Source organism: Phyllopteryx taeniolatus, chromosome 3 (genome assembly GCF_024500385.1).
Source record: "Phyllopteryx taeniolatus isolate TA_2022b chromosome 3, UOR_Ptae_1.2, whole genome shotgun sequence".
Lineage (NCBI taxonomy): Eukaryota > Metazoa > Chordata > Actinopteri > Syngnathiformes > Syngnathidae > Phyllopteryx > Phyllopteryx taeniolatus.
In genome coordinates, this window is record NC_084504.1 from 11,881,096 (window position 1) to 11,899,958 (window position 18,863).

The window sequence follows — 18,863 nt, forward strand, 5'->3', positions numbered from 1 at the left end:
GCCCGTGAAGGGAAACCTTAACAGTGAAAACAAGTTTGTCACCCCTATTCTTTGAAGTTAGCGCTATGTACAATTTACCTTTTTTTTTATATAAAAGACTTTAAAGGTTAATACGTCCATGCATCTGAATCAGACCATGTATTGTTTTTATTGAAGTGACAGAGCTCTTTTTAAAAATGCTCTGTTTCATTCAATGTTGTTCGTGTTGCACTTGTGGTTGCACCAAGAAAGTGATGAACTGCTGTGTGTGAGACAATCAAATGGGAATTTTCCAAATAATTCATAATTCGCTGTGTTCTTAAAATGTAAAGACCAGGGTTCACCAACCTTTTTGAAACAGAGCTAACAGTGCTACCAGTTTGATAGACTTTTGAAATCTCCATTATTTATATTTAATTATAAGCTAATTAAGTTTATTCATCTATTTGAAGACAATGATATTGTTCATGATTTCTCACAATGATTATTATTTAACAAGGTAGAAAAAAGATCAATATCAATATGCAACACTTCATTTCTATGAATCTCTATAATTGTTTGCATTTTAAAATGATCACTTCTGCAACATTCCTTGGAAATCACAATGTCCCGTCACTGATGAGCTATTTTTAAAGCAGGCCTGTGGGCTACCCATGTGGTTCTTGGGGGTGCTCTCATGCTGCTTGTGCCGTGAGCACCGTGGAGGTGCAATTGTGATTTCCTTTTCCAGCAGGGATCTTTTTTTTTTTAAATACTTGTAGACATTTGTAGAAATAAAATGTTACATATCTGTATCCTACCCCGTTGTTGATAATTATTGTGAGAAATCATTAATATGATCAGTATCTTCACATGGATCACTATAACTAATGATTAATAATAACATATAACCAAAGGTAATTTCTGCAAATGTGTTATTTTTACAAGTGTGTATCAAACTGGGAGCCTTTCACATGAATCAGTCAGTTGCAAAAAGGTCGGTGACCCCTGCGGCCTGCAGGATCTCTCTTGAGCTGTCGTCAAACATCCGTCCCCGTTGACGTGTTGGTTTTAAAATAAACTTTATTTAAACAGAAGTAACTCAATTTTAGAGTCCACTTGAACATAAGATTAGTATTACATTAAATAAAAGAAAGGACAAAATGTAACTAAATAACTCGACGGCGAGTATTGCTGACGTAAATATTTTTAAACTCGCACGTAAACACTCAAGCGTCTTCGTGTAGTCTGGAAACCTCGTGGCTGGTCTGTTGCTTTAAATATTGCTGCTCTACTAAAGGATTGTGGGTAAACAAAAAAATTTCCTTTCGTAAAGGTTTCTCCGAAGTAACCTACGCCAAAGGTGACATCGAGGCAGCTTTCCTCGGCATTTTGGAGAACTCGGACGACCTTTCCTCCAAGTACTTCCGGTTTATGGCGAATAGGAAAGGAAGGTCCGTTAGCCAAAACAAGAATCCGAAGAGGGGCCATTGTGTTGTGCGTTCATCTCTGTGTTCTTGTGTGCTCGTTTATAACTGTCTTTTACATCAAAATGTTGAAAGAGTTGGTAAGGGAGCGACTCGTTGCGGCCGCCGACGAAATCTTTGGGCTGTTTGAAAAAACGATCGCGTCCTACGAGGAGCAACTTCGTCGCGGGAGAGAGGAGACCGAGCGACACCGACGACAACTGGAAGCCGTTTGCAAGACTCAAGTTGTGATACGCATCGAAGGTCTGTTCACATAACTCCCACCTGACAGTTTCAACATTGTATTTATCTAACAAGGACGTTAAAACTACACTTAGGAGCTCTCCAAAAGGCGAACCCCAACAGTTGGGTGGGTGCAGGACTTTAACGTGATGAAGCCGGCGGGCGAACTTCGGACCGCCCACATTTTGGACACATCAGCCTATCTCAGCCTGACACGTCCATGGCAGAAGGGGAGGAGGACATTTCCTCACTGAACATCCTTTTATGTCTATATTAAAAGTAGACAATAATGAGTGAAACTAGTGATTATGAAACATGTCGGAAGGCCTGTTGTTGAAAAATCTGACCGCTGAAGCACCTACTTGAGGAAAGAAGAGCCACGTCATCCCACGTGAAGTAGTTCTTGCAGATTCATTTCTGCATGTTAGCTCAATTTGGTATTGATTGCATCACAAATACTTCTAAGACATTTGAAAGGAGTTCCCATGGATGACAAGGGCGTTTCTGTAGGGTGCATGGTGGCATTGTGTGACAGATGGGACTTTTGACTCACACCGCTGGGTGTCATGACAGGGTCTCCCGGCCAAAAGTGTCACGTCGCTTAATCTCCCAAAAATGCGACCGATCGTCACCAACATTTATGTGTACAACCCTATTTATGACCACCTGCACCTCTGAAATGATCAGAACAATTGGCCCTGTATTTATGGTTTTATGGCCGCTAAGCGTTTCAACAACCGTTCGCACTCACATTCACACCTACGGGCAATTTAGAGTCTTCAATTAACCTACCTTGCTTGTTTTTGGGATGTGGGAGTAAACCGGAGTACCTGGAGGAAACCCACGCAGGTCACGGGGAGAACTTGCAAACTCCACACAGGCGAGGCCTGATTTGAACTGAGAGGCGGGTCTGCTCACTAGTCGGACAACGTGCCGCTATTTATTTCCCCATTGCTCTAAAATGGTTTCGTAGTATTGGAAATGACTGCCAGTTTCACATTTATTTATTTTTTTAACCTGTCCTGTTCTGCTGCATGGCCATGCATTATAAACGACAATTTTTAATCTTCTCACAAAGAGCAGAATAGGTCATGTACTAAAGTCATCAATTCTTTTTTTATGTATTTCTTACAGAGGAGGTTAGAGGCATTTGAAGTGCTCATTCCATTTTTGTTTTAATTATACCAAGATGGCGGCCACTTGTCACGTTGCTAGAACAAGTAACAGTGTGGGAATCACTAATGTAGGTCATATGTGACTCTCCAGCATGAAACTGATTAGAAGTCACATCTGTTTTTATGCAGATACATTTTCTGAAAAGGCAAACATTTCCATTTTAAAAAAAGAGGTTGGAAAAAAAAAAATCCTGATCCAGGCACTCAGTGGGATAACAAATGTAAAAAGCCTTTATTTTTGAGGGCTCAGCCATTAAAAAACACCAGAGTGTTGGACCTGGTCGTGTGACTTCTGATCGGTTTCATGCAGGAGAGTCACATATTACAGTATATTTGAGCCGTGTGATTTAAACTGTGTTTGTGTTGCTTGTGTCCTGCAGATGTCCAACAGCTGATTGGTCGTCAGGAAGAACTCCCCCCTCAACTGCAATCGGGGAGCTCCAGTTTGAAGCAGGATGACCTACAGGACCCCTGTGTTAAAGAAGAAAAGAAGGATCCACAGGACCCCCGTGTTAAAGAAGAAAAAAAGGATCCACAGCCTCCCCATGTTAAAGAGGAAGCGGGAGTGGCTGATATCGGCATGTTGCCACTGACTGGTGTTTCTGCGGAGAGTGAAAACCACGAAGACAAACAACCCGAGTCGTTACAGCTTCATCATCACAGCCCAAGTGGAGACCACTGTGGAGGACCACCACCAGACAACCTCTTCACTCCACTGTCGCACAATGATGACATAGAAGAACCTTCGAGGAGCGACGCATACTGCGAAGGTGACGACAAACAGTTGAAATGTGCTAAAAAGGAGACAACTATTGGCAGCAAGCAAAGGTGTAATATTAAGGTTACCTGCTCAATTTGTGGTAAAAGGTTTGGTAAAAAAAATACAATTAGACACATGAGAACACACACGGGAGAAAAACCCTTTTGTTGCTCAATTTGCGGTAGAAGATTCACTTTAAAGCCAAGCATGAAAACCCACATGAGAACACACACAGGAGAGAAACCCTTTACTTGCTCATTATGTGGTAAAACATTCTCTCAAAAGGATTATGTGGCAATACACATGAGGACACACACAGGAGAAAAACCTTTTAGTTGCTCAGTATGTGGGAAACGATTCATTGCAAAGCGAATTATGGTAGCACACATGAAAGAACATACAGGAGAAATACCCTTTCGTTGCTCAGTTTGTGGTAAAGGATTTTTCCTTAAGTCAATGATGGTTCGCCACATGACAACACACACAGGAGAAAAACCCTTTTGTTGCTCAGTATGTGGGAACAGATTTGTTTCAAAGCGAAACATGTTAACACACATGAGAACACACACAGGAGAAAAACCCTTTTGTTGCTCAAGTTGTGGCCGAACATTCACCCAAAAGTCAACCATGGTAAACCACATGAGAACACATACGAAAACAAACCTTTAGTTGCTCAGTTTCTGGTGAAACATTCTCTCAAATTGAATCACACACATGAGAAGACACAAGGGTGACAACCCCTTTCACGGCTCAGTTTGTGGTAAAACTTTCACTCATGAGAAGATGGCACACAGGATGCTGGTGGTGTTTGGCTCTACATATGTGTGTGAACAGACTTTTAGTGTGATGAACACCTACAGATCCCAGCTGAGTGATGAACACCTCAGATGTGTTCTGAGAAGTCCATCTGGTCCTGGGATGGCCCGTCTGTCAAATTTTAAAAGTCAATGTGTCCCCTGAGCCAAAACGTTTGAGAAGACACTTTCAAAAAGTCTATACTTAATCACATCTAGAACGTTTTTTTTTTTAAACATGTCAAAACGTATTTAAAAATCTGTTATCTTCCCCATACTATTGGGCGTGACTGTATCTTCTTAAAATGTAAATGGTTCAAGTTATGTTTATGTAGGTGTATCTATCTTGTCTATCAATCTTTATGTATTTGTCTGTGTATTTTTTTTTTGTAACTTCATAGGTGCTCCTTTTCCTTGATTTCTTAATTTTTGAATGTGGACGGATATATGATGGATGATCTGAACTGAGTTTTTTTCTCCAATTTGTCATTAATGCTATAAACATACATTAAGGACACAAATAAATAAAAGTTAAAGAATTAAACTCTTTGTCATACCTTTTGCTTGGTAATATTAGTAATTCTTTGCAGAGGATGAAGAATATATGCTTGTGAGTATTGTATTCTATGTGTTGCGCCATCATTTTACTTCAGACACCCGATGCTTTTAGGGTTATAACAACGCCGCATAGATCCTATTCGTTAGCAAGTCACGACGTTTCCCATGATTGGTTAGTATAGTATTAAGACAGCGGGCTTAAAGGCTGAGCTATGTGGTTGTTTTCAATACACAAAGTGTAATTTTCTTTGTAGGTCTATCTGCCAAACTGCTGTTAGTTGTGAAGTGAGTTGAGTTCACTGTCACCATACTGTAGAGTGCTCATATCTCAAGTTTGCACGAGCAATTCAAAGCAAAGAAATCATCCGAGCAACGGTTTGTATCGCAAGAAAATTCGAGTCACTCGTATCTCGAGGCATCAAATTATTATTTACATGTAATAATATTCTACTGTTCTGTTTTTACTGTTCCAAGTTAGACTAAGAATAGTTGAATTAGGCTACATTTGGTTTTCTCATCGAGGACAAAGGCCTCTCTGTTTACGACTTGGTGATAAGCCCACCGAGGTTATCTGAACAATTTTATAGGGAACGGGGGGGGGGGGCAGGTGGCATCACTTTTACCCAGTGAGCTTTATTAATTGGCAGCTAGTATTATGTTTGAACACAGCCCAAGTGAAACACAATTCACGGCACACCAACAAACAAAAATGTCACAAAAAGTGGATACATTATTTACTGTATATGCTTCCTGCCATCTAATAGAAGAGCATTTATTTGTTCTGTCTGTCACTGTGCCTCACTGGCATAAATAGATGAACAAAGATACATTATTTCTTGTAAATAATTTCCCACGGCACACCTGAAAAGCGCTCACGGCAAACTAATAATGTGCCACGGCACACTGGTTGGGAATCACTGGACTAGAGTACTGGTCTGTGAACCCAGGGGGAGGCCTGATGACTGTGTAATGTGTGTGGTTGTCTAAAAAAAAATAAGAGGTCAAGAAGGAAGAGGCACATGTTTTGTCTGCACCAAGCAAAGCAACGTCCTTATCTGCAAGAAGTTTTATGCTTCCTTGTTAACTAAAATGCTCACTTTAAGACTCACTGGTGGATCACCCCAGAGAGAATTGAGAACTCCTGACCCTTGGTTTGCAAGGCCAGTGCTAACTGGGTGAGGCCTTGCCTGGTTAACAAATCCTAATGCTATGCTACAGCATGTCAAACTTAAGGTTTCATATCTCAGTGGTTAAAGTACTAGTCTTTTTACCCAGGGAATTGGACTTCAAATCTCACTGGTCAGTTTTTTAATGCAATGTTTCAATTTGAACAATACAAATTCAAACTATGTTATTCAAATTCAGTTTTTAAAGCAGTTATTCAAGTTTAGCCATTCAAATTCTAATATAGATGATTCAAATACGATTCCTGGTGGCACATATTTCAGCCTGATTTGGAAAATGTATGTTTCATATATATCAAATTACTTTACAGGCTCGGTGCCTGTACGTTGGGGTTCATCTCAGGAGATGAGAGGGTGGCCTCACTCTGCCTTCAGGTGGGGAGGATGGGTCCTGACTGTTGTTTGTGCCTCTGAACCAAACAGCAGGTCAGAGTACTTACCCTTGAAGGGGGTGCTGGAGAGTGTCCCTACTGGGGACTCCCTAGTTCTCGTGTGGGACTTCAACGCTCACATTTGGGAAATGACAATGAGACCTGGGATTGGGAAGAAGGGCACCCCCAATCAGAACCCGAGCAGTGTTGTGTTATTGGACTTTTGTGCCTGTTACAGACTGTCCATAACGAACACCATGTTCAAACATAAGCTTGTCCATCCATGCACTTGGCACCAGGACACCCTAGGCTGCAGTTTGGTGATCGACTTTGTGGTTGTGTCATTGGGCTTGCTGCCACATGTTTTGGACACTTGTGTGAGGAGAGAGGCGGAGCTATCAACCAATCAACTGCCAATAAGTCAAATACTCATCCATCCATTTTCTGTACCTCTTTTTCCTCACTAGGGTCGTGGGTTTGCCAGAGCCTATCCCAGCTGATTCTACGCGAGAGGCGGGGTACACCCTGAAGTGGTCGCCAGCCAATCGCAGGGCACATACAAACAAACAACCAATCACACTCACATTCACACCTCCGGGCAATTTAGAGTCTTCAATTATGCATTTTTTTGGGATGTGGGAGGAAACGGGAGTGCCCGGAGAAAACCCATGGAGGCTTGGGGAGAACATGCTAACTCCACACAGGCGGGGCAGGGATTTGAACCCCGGTCCTCAAAACTGTGAAGCAGATATGCTAACCAGTCGTCCACCATGCCTCTCAAATAGTGATATCGGTAAAATTAATTGCTTTTTCAAAAGAAAATTCAGTAAGCCATGTCTTTACCGCTACTGGTCAAATATATGACACTGACCCATGTGTAATACATATGTAATACATATGTCATACATTGTATATGTTTACATACTGTGTTTAAAAATGTACAGTATGGTGTGTGTGTGAATATTGCTTCTGTGCCAGAGCAGCAGTTTGGCTCCAAGGACCACATCCATGGTGGGAGCCTGTACTAAAAACAGCTCACCATTGATGTGATATTGTAATTTCTTAGGAATGTTGTGGAAATTATCATTTGAAAATGTAAACACTTGGTTATAGAAACAAATTGCTGCATGTTAATATTTTCTGTTTCCTGCCTTGTTAAATCATTGTTGGTAATTACTGTGATCATCAGTGGCTTCACATAGATGAATCGTCTTTGCATCGGTAAAATTGTGAAGCGTAACAGGTATGATTGTATTTGACTTGGATTTAATCCCGGTTGAAGTGATGCCGTTTTAAAAAAGAAACTTTATTCAAAACACAATGAATACAATTTTAGAGTCCACTTGAATACTTGAGCACAACATTAGTATTAGATTAAATAAAGGGAAAGACAAAATGTATTGCTGACATAATTATTTTTTAAATCTCTAACGTAACACTCAAGCGTCTTCATGTAGTCTGGATATCTCGTCGTTGGTCTGTTGCTTTAAATATTGCTGCTCTACTAAAGGAGTCTGGGTAATGAATTTCCTTTTGGGGAGAAAGGAAGGCGGAAGTGAAGTGGCTTGACTGCGGGAAATACAAAATATGTTTATGGTGAAAGATACAGGACAAAAACGAGGAAGAGCTTGAGGTGTTGCATACGGGTCATACCTCGGAGGCGAGGATCAATCTTCAATAACATGAGAAAAATCAGCAAAAACGTTGATTGAACAAAACAGGTTAAAGCGGTTTGTAGCCTGTTTCTGATTCGTTATCAGCATTATTGTCCTTTAAAAAACATGGTATCACAAAGTAGGTCAGATGCGTTATTTGAAATTCACGAGATATTGTATAGATTAAGTAAATTAGAGACGAGCGTCAGGTTTATGTGGGTTCCAGCACATAAAGGAATTAAGGGGAATGAAAAAGATGATTATTTTGCAAAACAAGCACTTCAACGAGAAGAATAGTTGGGAATACCTTTTGGCATGGGTGAGGTCAAGGCTTATGTGAAAAACATAATCAAAAGAGAATGGCAAAAACTTGGGAATGGAGGTCCCACAGGACGGCATTTCTATAAGGCGCAGCGTGTAGAAACAGAAGGGAACAAACAATCGATCATAAGATTAAGATTAGGACATACAGGGCGGAATGGGAAAATGCATTTAAGTGGGAAGCACTGTAAAGGTTTGTGTGAATGTGGAGTAGAGGAGGAGCGTGTCGAACATGTTATTTGTTATTGTCAAAGTTATGGAGGCGACGAGATGAGTTGAAGAAAAGTGAGGTTCCACTATTTAATCTCATAAATGTACTGAACACTGAAATTAAGATCAAAGCCTTGTTTCAGTTTTTAAATGAAATATGATTGATAAAGAGAATCTAGTCTAAAGTATATATTTTTTTTTATTATTGATTTATTTTGCTCCTTAGTACTGTACATGTGTATAGACGTACTCTGATCCACACTCCAGTACAGTAGATGGCGGTAATGCATCTTGAACGTTTGATGCCACCCGCCAACAAACAAGAAGAAAAAGAAGAAGCAGGAAGCTTTCCTCAGCATTTTGGAGAACTCGGACGACCTTTCCTCCAAGTACTTCCGGTTGATGTCGAATAGGAAAGGAAAATTCGTAAGGCCGAAGAGGGGCCATTGTGTCGTGCGTTCATCTCTGTTTTCTTGTGTGCTCGTTTATAACTGTCTTTTACATCAAAATGTTGAAAGAGTTGGTAAGGGAGCGACTCGTTGCGGCCGCCGACGAAATCTTTGGGCTGTTTGAAAAAACGATCGCGTCCTACGAGGAGCAACTTCGTCGCGGGAGAGAGGAGACCGAGCGACACCGACGACAACTGGAAGCCGTTTGCAAGACTCAAGTTGTGATACGCATCGAAGGTCTGTTCACATAACTCCCACCTGACAGTTTCAACGTTTAGTTCTCTAATAAGTACTTTAAAATTGCACCTAGGAGCTCTCCAAAAAACATCAACGCGTATCAGTCCACAGGGCTACATCAGGGAGTTGGACCTGGCCATGTGATCGGTTTCATGCTGGAGAGTCACATATTACAGTCCCCTCCAAAAGTATTGGGACGGTAAATTCAATTCCTTTGTTTTTGTTGTATACTGAAGACATTTTGGTTTCAGATCAAAAGATGAATATAAGACAAAAGTTCAGAATTCCAGCTTTCATTTCATGATATTTACATCTAGATGTGTTTAACAACTCAGGACAGAGCACCTTTCGTTTGAAGCCCCCCAGTTTTCAAGTGAGCAAAAGTATTGTAACGGAAATTATTAAATGAACTTAAAGTGAATAACATTTAATATTAGGTGGCATAACCCTTATTTGCAATAACTGCATCAAGCCTGTGTGCGACCCATTGACTTCGTCAGACTGTTGCATTCTTCATTTGAAATGCTTTTCCAGGACTTGACTGCAGCCTCTTTCAGTTTGTGTTTGTTTCTGGGGTTTTCTCCCTTTAGTCTCCTCTTCAGGAGGTAAAATGCATGCTCTATTTGGTTAAGGTCAGTCTATGACCTTCAACTTTTTCCCCCTTGATGAAGTCCTTTGTTGTGTTGGCAGTGTTTTTTGGGTCATTGTCTTGTTCCATGATGAAGCTTCTCCACATTAGTTTGGATGCATTTTTCTGTAAACTGCCAGACAAAATGGTTTTGTAGAATTTTAGAATTCATTCTGCTGCTACGATCATGAGTTACATCATCAATAAAGACTACTGAGCCTGTCCCAGAAGCAGCCATGCAATCCCAAGCCAGGACATTACCTCTACCATGCTTAACAGAGGAACTTGTGTGTTTTGGATCATAAGCAGATCTTTCTTTCTCCATACTTTTTCCATACATTCTACAGTCTTGAGCGTGCTCAGCTCCAGGTTGTCGGCCACACCACAGCTCCAGCCGCCATCTTCCTGTCGATACGCAGACTTGTCACCGTCTGTGATGAGGCAGATGACTGTTGTGTCATCTGCAAACTTCAGGAGTTTGACAGCCGGGTGCAGTCATTCGGATAGAGAGAGAAGAGCAGCGGAGAGAGGACACAAACTTGGACACAAACTTTGACTGGCCAAGTCAATCACCGGACCTTAACCCAATCGAGCATGTATTTTACCTCCTGAAGAGGAGACTGAAGGGAGGAACCCCCAGAAACAAACAAGAACTGAAAGAGGCTACAGTAAAGGCCTGGAACAGCATTTCAAATGAAGAATGCAACAGTCTGGTGACGTCAATGGGTCGCAGGCTTGATGTAGGTATTGGAAGTAAGGGTTATGCCAACAAATATTAAATATTATGCTCACTTGAAAGGTAGGTGGCTTCAAACAAAAGGTGCTCTGTCGTAATTTGTGAAACACATCTAGATATAAATATGAAATGAAAGCTGGAATTACAAACTTTTATCTCATATTCATCCTTTGATCTGAAACCCAAATGTCTTCAGTATACAACAAAAACAAATGAATTGAGCTTGCCGCTCCAATACTTTTGAAGGGGACACTATATTTGATTCGTGTGATCTAAACTGTGTTTGTGTTGCTTGTGTCCTGCAGATGTCCAACAGCTGATTGGTCGTCAGGAAGAACTCCCCCCTCAACCGCAATGGGGGAGCTCCAATTTGAAGCAGGATGAGATACAGGACCCCCATGTTAAAGAGGAAGAGGAGGATCCACAGCCTCCCCACGTTAAAGAGGAAGAGGGGGTGGCTGATATCGGCATGTTGCCACTGACTGGTGTTTCTGCGGAGAGTGAAAACCACGAAGACAAACAACCCGAGTCGTCACAGCTTCATCATCACAGCCCAAGTGGAGACCATTGTGGAGGACCACCACCAGACAACCTCTTCGCTCCACTGTCGCACAATGATGATATTGAAGAACCTTTGAGGAGTGACGCAAACTGCGAAGGTGACGACAAGCAGTTGAAATCTGCTAAAAAGGAGACAACTATCGGTAGCAAGCAAAGGTGTAATATTAAGGTTACCTGCTCAATTTGTGGTAAAAGGTTTGGTAAAGCAAATAAAATTGGACACATGAGAACACACACAGGAGAAAAACCCTTTTGTTGCTCAATTTGCGGTAGAAGATTCACTTTAAAGCCAAGCATGAAAACCCACATGAGAACACACACAGGAGAGAAACCCTTTGATTGCTCATTATGTGGTAAAGCGTTCTCTCAAAAGGATTATGTGGCAATACACATGAGAACACACACAGGAGAAAAACCTTTTAGTTGCTCAGTATGTGGGAAAAGATTCATTTCAAAGCGAAGCATGGTAGTACACATGAAAGTACACACAGGAGAAAAACCCTTTCGTTGCTCAGTTTGTGGTAAAGGATTTGTCCTTAACTCACTGATGATTCGACACATGACAACACACACAGGAGAAAAACCCTTTTGTTGCTCAGTATGTGGGAATAAATTTGTTACAAAGCGAAACATGTTAACACACATGAGAACACACACAGGAGAAAAACCCTTTTGTTGCTCAACTTGTGGCCGAACATTCGCCCAAAAGTCAACTATGGTAAACCACATGAGAACACACACAAAAACAGACCTTTAGTTGTTCAGTTCGTGGTGAAACATTCTCTCAAAAAGGAGGAATGGCATCACACACTTGAGAAGACACAAAGGAGAAAACCCCTTTCATTGCTCATTTTGTGGTAAAACTTTCACTCATGAGAAAATTAAGACATGAAAACACACAGGAGGAAACACCTATAGTTCAATTTGCGGTGAAAGCTATGTTAATAGGGCAAGTTTGATACTGTACATGCAGACACAAAACAGGGAGAATAAACATTTTTCTGAGCACACTAGAAAGTGGTACGTGTGTGGGTCTTGGGATAAAAGATTCGGTCATCTGAGTACTTCTAGACAGGTAGTCAAGCAGTCTTTACTTAAATCATCTTTATGTATCTGTCTTGTGTATTTGTTTTCGTTGCTTTATATGTGCTCCTTTTCCTTGATTCCTATATTTTTGAATGTGGACTGATGGAAGTTTTTTTCTCCAATTTGTCATTAATGCGATAAACATACATTAAGGACACAAATGAATAAAAGTTAAAGAATTAAACTCTTTGTCATACTTTTTGTTTCTGTTCATATGCCGCTCCTGGTGTGCACTCCTAGGCCAGCTAGGGGCAGTACAATACAGATATATGGATGGACATGGAGACACAGGAGACATCATCACTTAATGCTAATAGTCATTAGCAGAGGATGAAGAATATGCTTGTATTCTGTGTTGCACCATTGTTTTCCTTCAGACACCCGATGCTTTATTCCATTTATTTACATGGTGCCATGTTCACCTACTAAATTTGGCTTGTGTACATGAGGGAATATTCCACAAAGCAGGATTAAAAAAGGTCGCCCAAGAGTTTGACTCAACCTCCCATATGGATGCTAATCATAAACACACTTATGACTTACACAAGTTATAACTCAATGTTAGTCTTGTGGCGTACCCCCTTATGAGTGAAACTAGAAAGCTATTTTACTTTACTACTTTGTGAGATAAATTAACGTTACCCTTTTGTAAGTAAAACTTGATTCATTTTGCCTAACGTTAGCTACTATCGCAAAACAAGTCTTTCCCATTTTAGATTGCGTTTTCACGCGCTTTCTGCCACTCCGTGTGTAGACTCGCTGTGACTTCCGTATGCGGTGACGTCATACGCACACACTTATTATATTTAACTTTCATCCCACTTGAAAAATCAACCATAACGTGGATAATTCCGGTGATAATAATAATTCAGCCACGCAGACGGTGCATTTTTTTCCAAAATTGTTATTGAAGTTCTTCGCAGGCAATTCATTCGTGACACGCATACTACATAATGACGTCACATTTACGCGACGTCTCCAGTAAATGACGTCATATGAGAACTTCTTGCCTCCTCCCACCTCGCGCCTCTGGGACGCATTGAGTTGTGTGTTCAACTCTCTTTTACATCATGTTGAAGGAGTTGGTAAGGGAGCGACTCATTGCGGCCGCCGACGAAATCTTCGGACTGTTTGAAAGAACGATAGCATCGTACGAGGAGCAACTTCGTCGAGGGAGAGAGGAGACCGAGCGACACCGACGACAACTGGAAGCCGTTTGCAAAACTCAAATTGTGATACGCGTCGAAGGTCTGTTCAACTTAACTCTCACCTGACATTTGCAACATTTAATTTATCTAATAAATGCGTTAGCAACTACATTATGAGCTCTTTAAAAGAATGGCAAGCCCAATTTGCTCCGACTCGATTTGAACTAGCCAGCAAAACAAACCAACAAACAGTCGGCAACCATGTTGATTTTGCCAAACAGCCAATCGGAACATTGCCTTGGCGTCACGTGATTTTTCGACGCGTTTAATTCTTAGACTATATAAAATATACCTCTGTCGTCATGGAGATACATTGCATTCAAGTTTAAAATGGTCCCACCGTGGTCAAAATTTCTCTCTTCATATTCTCATAAGTTTAATTTTGTGGCTAATGGTTTCAAACACACCTATTGTAAATGAAAAAAACAACAACAAAATTAACATCATAGCTTTGTAAAGAATACAAGACATTTGATTAATAAATTTATTTCAAATGCATAAGTCTATTGAAGTAGCAGTCAAATACTTGTTACATAATACCGAGTGACTCAAATTGCCAGTACAAATTTAACTGAATAAATATGCCTGAATACATGCCCAAATTTGTCAATACTTAGATTTCTTTAAATATTAATTGAAGTCAACACAACTTTATTTATACAGCACTTTAACAACAACCGCAGCTGTAACGAAGTGCTGTACATAAGACATAAAAGGCACAATTAAGTACATTGATTGTAAATAGCAACTGATGTTTTATAGATCAAATGTTATTTTTTATCCATTGTTTACAATATGCGGCATGTTTACGCACAACCATTAGTGCTAGCACAAGCTTGCTAGGCTACATAACGTTTTGTTGCCTGCTTGCGAGCCGTATCGTATTAAAAGTACGGGAAAATACCACAAGCAAGCCTTAAACAAACATCCTGTCTTGAGCACCGGTGACCACCACCACACGTTTTTCCCCATTTAGTTCTTGTAATACACACAATGCGATCGATTGTTGTTGTTGTGGCCGTGGTAACGAGTGTATCCGATCGCGTTTAAGTTGACAAGATAAAGCCCAGTGATTGTAAAAGACGGCATGCGGTGGTATCGGATTTAAAGATTTTATTGCAGTAGTGTGACATAGTGCAATCGCGAAAGAGCAAATTTGTCTTGTTGTCTGATCCGGGCATTACGTGTTGTCTGTCCCACACCGCGGACATGTTTTTTAAAAAATAAACTAGCTTTTGGATTCAAATATAATCTACACGATGCCGACGCAGAGTAAATGTCTTTTGCCAATGATCGGATCGGCGAATTATGACATTAAAGCCATTCAGCCTATCAGCATAAAATGCTAAATATCGACCGATACCGATCAGGCTAATCAGATCGGTGTAAAGTCTAATATTTACCTTATTTTGATAATTGTGTGGTTAACAATAAATACTGTGCGATATAGAAATAAGTGAAAACAATTTATCCATCCATCCACTTTCAACACTGCACGGTTTTAGCATTTAATTCAGTGATTCTTTCGCGTGGGAATCACTGATGTAGATCATATTATTTCTGACCCATGTGATCTAAACTGTGTTTGTGTTGCTTGTGTCCTGCAGACGTCCAGCAGCTGATTGGTCGTCAGAAAGAACTCCCCCTTCAGCTGCAGTGGGGGAGCTCCAATTTGAAGCAGGATGAGATACAGGACCCCCATGTTAAAGAGGAAAAGGAGGGTCCACAGCCTCCCCACGTTAAAGAGGAAGAAGCGGTGGCTGATATCGGCATGTTGCCACTGACTGGTGTTTCTGCGGAGAATGAAAACTACGAAGACAAACAATCCGAGTCGTCACAGCTTCATCATCTCAGCCCAAGTGGAGACCACTGTGGAGGACCGCCACTAGACGACCTTTTATCGCACATAAACAACATAGGAGAACCTTTGAGGAGCGATGGAGACAGCGAAGGTGACGACAAGCAGTTGAAATGCTCTAAAAAGGAGACAACTATCGGCAGCAAGCAGAGGTGTAATGTTCAGGTTACTTGCTCAGTTTGTGGTAAACGGTTTGGTAGAAAAAATACGGTTAGACACATGAGAACACACACAGGAGAAAAACCCTTTTGTTGCTCAACTTGCGGTAAAAGATTCACTTTAAAGTCACACTTGGTAACCCACATGAGAACGCACACAGGGGAGAAACCCTTTCATTGCTCATTATGTGGTAAAACATTCTCTCAAAAGGATTATCTGGCAGTACACATGAGAACACACACAGGAGAAAAACGTTTTAGTTGCTCAGTATGTGGGAAAAGATTCATTGCAAAGCGAAGCATGGTAGCACACATGAAAGCACACATCGGCGAAAGTCCCTTTAGTTGCTCAATTTGTGGTAAAGGGTTTACCCTTAAGTCCGTTATGGTTAGGCACATGAGAACACACACAGCAGAAAAACCCTTTTGTTGCTCAACTTGTGGGCAAACATTCACCCGAAGGTCAACCATGGTAACACACATGAGAACACACATGAGAACAAAACTGTAGTTGCTCAGTCTGTGTCAAACGTGTGGACTCGAGTCATATGACTTGGACTGGAGTCATGAATTTGATGACTTTAGACATGACTCGACAAAGTGTCACAAGAGATGACTTCGACTTGAACAGCAAAGACTCGTGACTTAACTCGGACTCAAGCCCATTGACTTGAAAATACTTGCCACTTTTACCAATGTATTGAGAAACAAACAGCCTGCAAATCTCTCTCAATAGTTCAACATGCCAATGTTTAATTTATTACGGGAATTTCAGAATGACGTAACCATTAAGTTGATGCTCTCAATGGATATCAAGTGAAAATGTCTCACAGTACTTAAGTTTAATTTGAACTTATTTTTGTTTACTTTTTAAAATTAATTTTTTTTGGGGGGGTAATTTACAGTGAACACCCTGTTGGGTACTCTTAAGTAGAGGAATTGACTAGGACTTCACTCTTTTCAGACACTAAGTTATTCTAATGTTTAGAATAAAATAATCAATAAATAACATAAATCAACAATAAATGTGGCAGTTACATAAGGTACACATTCCACCAAGTACTGGTAACATACACAGAAATGACAATTAACGTAATAATAGGAATGTTAATTATTGCAAAAATAAAATCCACATTGCATTGTGGAAATCGCGTGGCTTGACATCTCGTATGCTCGTTTTTGCTAGCATTAGCAGCTAGCATTGTGAGCGATTACACAAATAGTTACACGGCGGGCCGGCCATATGCTGTCTGGATTTCCTTTTCATTACAGTCTGGCTTAGTCAGTATAGTGTTCTCAAGAATTAGTCATATTTATTTATTTTATTCACTTTATTTACCGATCAAGACAAAGCTAGCATCTATTCGACATGAAACTGCGCGCTTTTTTGCGTCATTTTCTTCTTCTTTGGCTCTTTGTGATGTAATATTTTTATGCAGTGCCCCCTAATGTTGTGGTTGAGATACCACAGTTGGATAGCCTTTTCAACAGGATGACAAACTGTTCTTTTTTTTAAAAAATAATGCCTTATGTTTTTGATACTCACAAGAAATGTCAAGTTTAAACTGAAATCTATTTATAATTGTGTTTTATTTATTTGGATTTGTGTTTGAAATTCCCTCACTGCAAATGTTTGTAGACAAGAAAATGTAGGTTCTTGATATGTATATGCACAATGTGAATTTAAGAAAAATGCTTTTAAAGAGGAAACCTATTGGCCATTCATTATTAAGTGAAATGTATTCATAATTGCTCTTTAACAAACAAAAAAATTACCCAATTACTTGATTATTCGATAGAATTGTCAGTAGAATACTCTAACTAATTGCAGCACTACTGGATGCCAATTCTCATTTGTGACATGTCTGTTTAATGTAACTTCATAAATAAAGTGAGAAAAAGTAAGTCATAGCATACCATTTACATAGAATAATTGAAAACTTACTATTGGTTTTGAAAAGGCAAAAACACTTCCCCCTTTGACGATCGGTTTTGAAGGGGCAAAGATTTTGATCAGCTCCCGAATTTTCTTATAAAGTTTCAATGCACTTGTTTATCAAATTTGTTTCGATAACAAAATATGGATTTTAAAATATATATTCATTCATTTTCCGTACCGCTGATCCTCACTAGGGTCGTGAGTGTGCTGGAGCCTATCCCAGCTAGCTTTGGGCAAGGGGAGGTGTACACCCTGAACTGGTTGCCATTCACACTCACGCCTACGGGCAATTTAGAGTTGTCAATTAACCTACCATGCATGTTTCTGGGATGTGGGAGGATACTGGGGTACCCAGAGAAAACCCACGCAGGCACGGGGAGAACATGCAAACTCCACATGGGTGAGGCTGGATTTGAACCCAGGTCCCCACAACTGTAAGGCACATGTGCTAACCAGTTGTCCACCGTGCCGCCTGTATGAGTATTCTATATATTAAGTGTATAATATATGAATTCAATATATTGTTAAAGACTAAAAACTAAAAGTGTAGGATTTGACTCTGGACTTGCTTGTCTCGACTTGGGACTTGACTCGAGACTTGAGGCAAAAGACTTAGTTGTGACTTGCAAAGCAATGACTTGGTGAAACTTTCACTCATGAGAAAGCTAAGTTAAGACATGAAAACACACAGGATAACACACCTTGAGTTCAATGTGCGATGAAAGCTCTGCTATTAGGGCCAGTTTGACTGCATGCAGACACAAAACAGAGAGAATAAACGTTTTTCTGCCCAGTTGTGCTCAGGGTTTCGCGAAGAAAGTGTGTGACATAAGATCAGGTCGTCTGAATGCTTCAAGACTTTCTCAATTCTTCACTTAAATCACATCTAGAATTTCTTTTTATTTATTCTTTTACTATTCAAAACGTACTTAAAAATCTGTCATCATCCAATAACTATTGGGCATGACTGTTCTTAACATGTAAATGTCACATGTAACTAGTTTGTTTATGTAGGTCTATCTATTTAGTCTATCTAGCTTTATATATCTGTCTTTGTGCATCTATTATGTAGCTCCTTTAGTAGCGTTATAGGTGCTCCTTTTCCTTGATTCCTATATTTTTGATTTATGGATTATTTATCTGTAGTAAAAAGTCGATAACTCTCAAGCAAGCTATTTTTTTTCCTCCAATTTCTTCATGAATGCTTATTTTTTTGTTATAAACATGCATTAATGACACAATTAAATACAATTTAAAGACAAACCCTTTGTCACACTTTTAGCTTCAATTCAATGGTTATACTGCTTC

At 40.1% G+C, this 18,863-nt stretch overlaps 3 protein-coding genes across 6 annotated transcripts; all 3 read left to right on the forward strand.

Moving 5' to 3' along the window:
* Positions 1–993: 993 nt before the first annotated feature.
* Positions 994–8,925, forward strand: LOC133475784 (gastrula zinc finger protein XlCGF8.2DB-like). 4 transcript variants are annotated; one of them, XM_061769204.1, is made up of 3 exons: positions 994–1,688; positions 1,763–1,794; positions 3,223–3,354. In XM_061769204.1, the coding sequence occupies exons 1-3, from the start codon at positions 1,511–1,513 to the stop codon at positions 3,235–3,237; spliced, it is 225 nt and encodes a 74-aa protein (XP_061625188.1). In that variant the 5' UTR covers positions 994–1,510; the 3' UTR covers positions 3,238–3,354. The 4 variants fall into 4 exon arrangements, with proteins under 4 accessions (XP_061625188.1, XP_061625187.1, XP_061625185.1 ...); XM_061769203.1 differs by lacking the exon at positions 1,763–1,794 and adding an exon at positions 6,977–8,925 and having other exon boundaries at positions 1,023–1,688; positions 3,223–3,612; XM_061769202.1 differs by having other exon boundaries at positions 1,551–1,688; positions 1,763–2,104; positions 3,223–4,940.
* A 144-nt stretch (positions 8,926–9,069) lies between these two features.
* LOC133475787 (gastrula zinc finger protein XlCGF57.1-like) lies at positions 9,070–12,576 on the forward strand. Its single transcript, XM_061769206.1, has 2 exons — positions 9,070–9,381; positions 11,051–12,576. The coding sequence occupies exons 1-2, from the start codon at positions 9,204–9,206 to the stop codon at positions 12,061–12,063; spliced, it is 1,191 nt and encodes a 396-aa protein (XP_061625190.1). The 5' UTR covers positions 9,070–9,203; the 3' UTR covers positions 12,064–12,576.
* Positions 12,577–13,382: 806 nt separating this feature from the next.
* On the forward strand, positions 13,383–18,818 carry LOC133475804 (zinc finger and SCAN domain-containing protein 2-like). Its single transcript, XM_061769238.1, has 2 exons — positions 13,383–13,640; positions 15,208–18,818. The coding sequence occupies exons 1-2, from the start codon at positions 13,463–13,465 to the stop codon at positions 16,125–16,127; spliced, it is 1,098 nt and encodes a 365-aa protein (XP_061625222.1). The 5' UTR covers positions 13,383–13,462; the 3' UTR covers positions 16,128–18,818.
* Positions 18,819–18,863: the final 45 nt, after the last annotated feature.